The sequence below is a fragment of the Centruroides sculpturatus genome, unplaced genomic scaffold, assembly GCF_000671375.1.
Source record: "Centruroides sculpturatus isolate CEXI.00-Female unplaced genomic scaffold, Cexi_2.0 scaffold1964, whole genome shotgun sequence".
NCBI lineage: Eukaryota > Metazoa > Arthropoda > Arachnida > Scorpiones > Buthidae > Centruroides > Centruroides sculpturatus.
The window spans coordinates 76,586-83,053 of NW_019386587.1; the positions used below are offsets into that span (position 1 = coordinate 76,586).

The 6,468-nt window shown below is 31.0% G+C and overlaps 1 protein-coding gene across 1 annotated transcript; it reads right to left on the reverse strand.

The window, feature by feature from the left end:
• Nucleotides 1–25: 25 nt before the first annotated feature.
• Nucleotides 26–3,562, reverse strand: LOC111615363 (multidrug resistance-associated protein 4-like). Its single transcript, XM_023356780.1, has 4 exons — nucleotides 3,426–3,562; nucleotides 3,181–3,353; nucleotides 905–1,010; nucleotides 26–837 (listed from the first exon to the last, which is right to left on the reverse strand). Exons 1-4 carry the CDS (start codon nucleotides 3,507–3,509, stop codon nucleotides 661–663), a joined length of 540 nt encoding a protein of 179 aa, XP_023212548.1. The 5' UTR covers nucleotides 3,510–3,562; the 3' UTR covers nucleotides 26–660.
• Nucleotides 3,563–6,468: the final 2,906 nt, after the last annotated feature.

Here is a 6,468-nt window from a genome sequence, read left to right on the forward strand (position 1 = left end):
CCGTCCGTGAACACGGTCCGTCATCACCGTTCATGATCGCCGAAAACCCGTGCCGCAGTCCGTTCCTCGAGACAACTTGTCCGATTCGGTTAGAAAACGTCCGATCGTTCGATTCCCTCCTCGTAGAGGTATGATACCCATTAATGTAAACTCTCTCTCTACGCGTTTTCCTCCACTTCCGCGTGTCGGTTCCGCTCGAGATAAGCTCAATGTATATATGTTAGTTATGTTATCTTATAAATAAATCCTTGTTTTGTTGTTAATTGGTGTCTTTAATTCGAGTATCGCCAACGTCTTACCGACGACCCCTCTCACATCCTCCAATCGACCTGAGAAAAGAATCCCGACTTTCCGGGATAGAAAAACCCATAAACAAGCCATCCATTGACCAGTGGGCAGTTCTCACCAAACTGTTGTCTATCAAAAAGAGGTACAACTTCGTCTTACCTCAGGCTACCCACACATGTATAGGGCCTAACTCACGAATAGTATCAAATATATACATTTTAACAATTCAAACTCTTACATCCTATAAGAAAATAACACTTGAAGAGAATATTCTAAAATAATTGTGAATAAAAATTTTCAGTACATCTTGTATTATGGTAAAAATCATAACACGAAATCTACAAAAATCATTATCGAAGACGATTTATTATTTTAACATCTTGTACTTTCGATACTTTCTTTAGCGTAATATTTATCTTTGGCAATTTTGTATAACTCATTCATTGAAGTTTTTCCTGTTTTCTTTATCAAATTATAAAAAGTACCGTTTACATTCTTTAGTAATGCATACGGCGAATCAAATTCTTGCAGTCTTCCTGTATCCATAACCTAAAATTTGAAATGTGTAATTAAAAAACACATATTTTTATTATTTTATTAAAAATAAGAATCTTACCAGAACTCTATCCGAATCGATAATTGTGTGTAATCTGTGGGCTATTGTCAATACTGTACAAGATTTGAATTTCTCTCGAAGAATTTTCTGTATACGAGAATCGGTGCTGGACATAAAATTAAGAAAGTACTTCATTAATCTGAATCTATATGTCAGTTCAAAACATTAAATACGAATAAAAATACGTATTTCAAAATCTCACTACTAAAAACATATGAGGCAAAGGCCAACCGTTTACATTTGCATTATGTGGACTTGTTATTAGAGATTTTCTTCAAATAAACGAGATTTGCCAAAGAATAGTCTCCCATGAAGACTTTCGATTTATAAAAAACAGTTGCATCTATTTAAACAATCTATTCATATTCACAAATTCCATCTTGTTGGTATAGTATGAAACCACCTCAGCTACTACAGTTTAAATGGTTAAGAGCTTCTGGCGATACTTTATCCTATCTTTAGGTATGTGTTGCAGTTTTGGAAGTGAGGAACGAAAAATAGTGCTATTCATTTGCATTATATACCATCTGCAGAAGATAGGAAATTTGCGATTAATTATGTACTCATGTATAAAGAACAACACTTTTACTTTCCACGGGGTAATCGTTTGTCTTAAAGAATACAAGAATAATTGTATCACTGGCCAGAAACCAGATGCAATTAAAGCATTAGTCTACCACTTTGGGACTCCAGAATTGACTTCAGAAAAGAACAAAAGTTTTTCATGGAGACAGAAAACCGATCAAAAGTTTCTGGATTGTCTGTCTCCATGAAAAACTCTTAGCTGTTCTTGTGAGTTTTGTCAATCCTATAGTTGACATAATTATAACAGAGTAGATAATGTGCAGGATTGAATGAAAACTAAATACAAAAAGTTTTCGTGTATATGAGGTTTATATGATGTAATTCAATTTTTATAAAAATATAATATTCTCCGGATTGCTTATTGAAATAATACTATTAATAATGTATTACATTCTCTGGCATGTACTTAGTATTTTTCATGACAAAACAATTGTATTTTATGGTCAAGGGCGAATCTACATGGAGACTAATAGAGCTTAAGCCCTGGGCTTCAAGTTTCAAATGCCCTGAAAAATCGAATTATTTTCATAGATTTTTAATTCTTTCTCATTAAACGAAGGTCGAGTAAACCAGACTTTTTAACATTAATGCCTATTAATGTTAAAATGCCTATGTAAGTTTGCCGGACCACAGAAAACTGACTATGTACAGTACCTAACCGACGGTGTCGAGTTATACCCATGACGACTTATGCGGACTAGACTGCATTTTGTTTTTTCACACACTATATGTGTAAGCTGTTACCATATTCCTTGTTTTCCGAATAGCTAAAGTCTAAATTGCACAAGTACGAAGCTAATGTTATACAAATAACAACGTATTGTAGTACTCCACATACTAACCAGAAAAAATCAGATCACAATCAAGTACGAAGTAGACACGAAAACGACAATTTACTCCATTGTTAACAAGTCACGTACACCAACCACAAACAATCAAAACTTCAATTGGAAGAAGCGTATTCAACAGTTTATCTTCACACAGTAGAACATAATGCAACATTTATCGATCACATTACATTAAAATTTTAAAATCGATTATAAATTTGAATATTGACAAATAATATTTTGTTCGTTTTTCCTGTGACTCCAAAAAAGCCTCTTTTCCAAACTCTTCGTAACTACGACCACATCTACAATGACCTTACAATAAGAAATGGGCCAAAATATATCCTGAACTTACCATTAAGTCCAGGATATATTTTGGCCCATTTCTTATTGGGCATAAAATATTTCTGATGATTTGTCCGGTATCCATTCCAGATTCTTAGCACGGTAGATTAAAGTTTAAACATATAACCAATTAGTGATGTCTTAATATCAATCATGTAATCATAAATAGCACTTATTCTGCCTTGGTATATGCTAGGGTACGTCAATACCAATTTCCACGTTCAAAATGGGATATATTAGATTATGATACGGTTGACAAGTATTGACACTTAGCTTCAAACAAGTGTTTAAAATCGTTGCATAAATTCTCAATGTGAAAACTATTGAGTAAAATATACAAAAAATTGAATTATTATCATTTAATTGGGTTTAGTTTGTAACTTATTTAAAGTAGTTAGAAGAAATATGTTAGAGATTTCGAAAAGGTTGTAACAACTTTCTATACAACACAAATGTTAAACGAAAATACAGTAATTTATACTTGGAAATAGTTAAATTTTGAATATCATGTATTCTAACCTCTTATCTATATTCGATGTTGCTTCGTCCATAACAAGAATTTTATTCCGACGAAGAGTGGTTCTGGCAAGGCAAATTAACTGTCTTTCTCCTACGCTGAAATTTCTTCCTCCTTCTGATAAATGTGTATCCAACCCTCCAGGTAATTTAGCAATAACATGCTTTAATTGCACCTAAAATTAAAACACTTTTAAAAAATAAATACAAAATAATTAGAAAAGTTGTAATATTTGTTTATTTCTAACCTCTTCTAATGCTTTCCACAACATTTCTTCTGGATATTCATTAAAAGGATCGATGTTTCTTCGAAGTGGCCCAGTAAATAACATTGGATCCTAAAAAATACACATAAGCTGTACTAAGCACTTGTATTTTACAATAGGTTTATATATTAAATTTGATGCAATAGAGTTAGAAGGAACGTAAGTATTTAACTCTCCATTGTTTGCATGGCATCAGTCAGATGTCATGCGCCATTGTTTCAAAAGTCGATTTTTGTAAAAGTTTGAAAAAAAGTAAAACAGCAATATCTTTCTAATATTATAGTTCATGAAGAACGCAATACATACATTTGCCATTGCTGGGCAACTTTTTAACATAGAAAAAGTGCTGGCATCTAACAGACAAGAGCAACCCTGTTGTGCAAAAATCTGCAGGAATTGTAAATGCGTTGTACTCTTAGGCATAGCACGTAATTAGCGTGATTCATCACGACATTAACGTAGAAAGAGTACATTTTGAAATAATACTATAGACATTGGTGAGATACTTTTGAAATTTTTATACTTAGTATAATACAATAGATTCTCACAAATTAAGTTACCGAAAATGACGAGTTTTACGACTAAGTAATGCTAATAATGCTAATCTGAATAGTGGAAATTTCTTAAAGTATTATATGGGCGAATTCATATACGTTTTAACTATATACGAATAGGGCTATTTGTATTTATAGTCAAATTTCAATTTAAAAAATACTGGCTATTCAGTAGCAAGTTTCAAGTTAACAACATATATCATGACACTGCAATTGTATCTTAGAAAAAGGGTTTTATTCTTTGTTAGCACACGAGGTTTATGCCATTATCACGTGTCACCAGTAAAGAACAATAAGTTGTTTCATCCTAACATAAAGTTATATTCTGTTACATTTATCAAAATTATAGGGTAATATAGGATAAAGTTTTATGTGGTGATAAATTTTGGTTTTACTAAAACGCTGAAGTATTACTAACTAGAGAGAAAGATAATGCTATATTATGAATGGTTTCATTTTTAGAATATTATATTACACTCTTATTTTTACATAACATACTGGCTATAGATAATATAAACCACATTATAATTTAGTAGTCGAGCCATAATTATTAGGTGTCAGGTGGAAGTAATATAATGATAAAACTTGGCAATATATTAACAGGTAAAGTAAGTTCTTAGGAAAACATTTTTATTTTTTTTATTCACACTCATTACCACTGATTGCTAGATATCTTCCCTGAACACGTCTCCCACACACATAAGTGTACATACATGGTTGTATCTGTATAAATTTATGTAATATACTGTTGTTATATTACATATATACAAGGGACTTTTAACACTACTCATGATGCCATGGAAACATCATCAGTATTTACGTTCCTGTTTCAAAACAGGAAAACAAGGTAAATTCATTTCAAAACTAATGGAAATATGGCTTCTTATTTCATACCAAAAGCCGGTAAAAACATTCACCAGAAGCAAAAGAAGTGGTAGCAATATAATTACTTTCATCAATTTATCAATTTAACAATGTACTAGAAAATTAGAAATTTCCCAAGTTCAAACTTTGATTTGTTTTAAAACACTGAACTGATAAAATGTTCGAGTAATAAATAAAAGCTAATCTGCTCCCTAAAACCTTCCATTTTCTAAAATCACTATAATGAAAATAAAAAAGCATTTCCTCTTTATCACTNAGATGTATAGTAAGGTAACATTCCAATAGACAATATGCAAAGCTTTTTTTTCAGATTACAGCAGTATTTATTACACAAAATTTAAGTAAAGCTTAACATGCCGATCTTGCCCCGATCTCCCCTAATATCAGATACCTACACAAAAAGCTTTATAAATTACAGAAATATTATCAAATTTTATCAATAGCCATTAGTGATGATATCTAAATTAAACTGTTAACTAATAAGCAACAATTTTGCACTTAGCACAGTTTGTATTGACAAAATTAATTTTTATATTATTCATATGCTGTGTTTCACGCAACAATATGATATGAGAAAAATCACGTTAAAGCAAGCAAAAGCAGCGATTTGTGACTGGCAGCTGCCCTGCAACTAAATTTGTATGAATAATGCTGTAATTTCACAGACTGTATGCTACTAAACTCATGTTGACAAGTGCTAAGATCTCACAATTGCAACCGACAAGTCTCGTAATAAAAATAGTAGTTGCAGAGGCAACGAAACTCAACTATGATATTCACGTCAATTTCTTATGCGATTTTATATGTTTGATATCATTTTATATTTTAATTCCGAAATAATATTTTAATCGAATATTATGAATACTAGTCATAGAAGGAGTATAGATTAAAGAATGTTCAGAATAAGCTTATTTTATTTAAACGTTTACCATAAACAAAATTTTCACTGGAACACATTAGAATTGTCTTGATTACAAACTTAACACATGTATAACTCACGAATAGTATCAAATATATACATTTGAACAATTCAAACTCTAACATCCTATAAGAAAATAGCACTTGAAGGGAATATTCTAAAATAATTGTGAATAAAAATTTTCAGTACATCTTGTATTACGATAAAAATCATAACACGAAATCTACTAAAATCATTATCGAAGACGATTCATTATTTTAACATCTTGTACTTTCGATACTTTCTTTAGCGTAATATTTATCTTTGGCGATTTTGTATAACTCATTCATTGAAGTTTTTCCTGTTTTCTTTATCAAATTATAAAAAGTACCATTTACATTCTTCAGTAATGCATATGGCGAATCAAATTCTTGCAGTCTTCCTGTATCCATAACCTAAAATTTGAAATGTGTAATTAAAAAACACATATTTTTATTATTTTATTAAAAATAAGAATCTTACCAGAACTCTATCCGAATCGATAATTGTGTGTAATCTGTGGGCTATTGTCAATACTGTACAAGATTTGAATTTCTCTCGAAGAATTTTCTGTATACGAGAATCGGTGCTGGACATAAAATTAAGAAAGTACTTCATTAATCTGAATATTTATGTCAGTTCAAAACAT

Coding starts and splice junctions, on each gene's coding strand:
- LOC111615363 (XM_023356780.1), bottom strand. CDS start 3,509: ATGTTATTTACTGGGCCACTTCGAAGAAACATCGATCCTTTTAATGAA. Junction 3,354..3,425: donor TGTGGAAAGCATTAGAAGAG/GTTAGAAATAAA, acceptor TTTTAATTTTAG/GTGCAATTAAAGCATGTTAT. Junction 1,011..3,180: donor ACATCGAATATAGATAAGAG/GTTAGAATACAT, acceptor TTTTATGTCCAG/CACCGATTCTCGTATACAGA.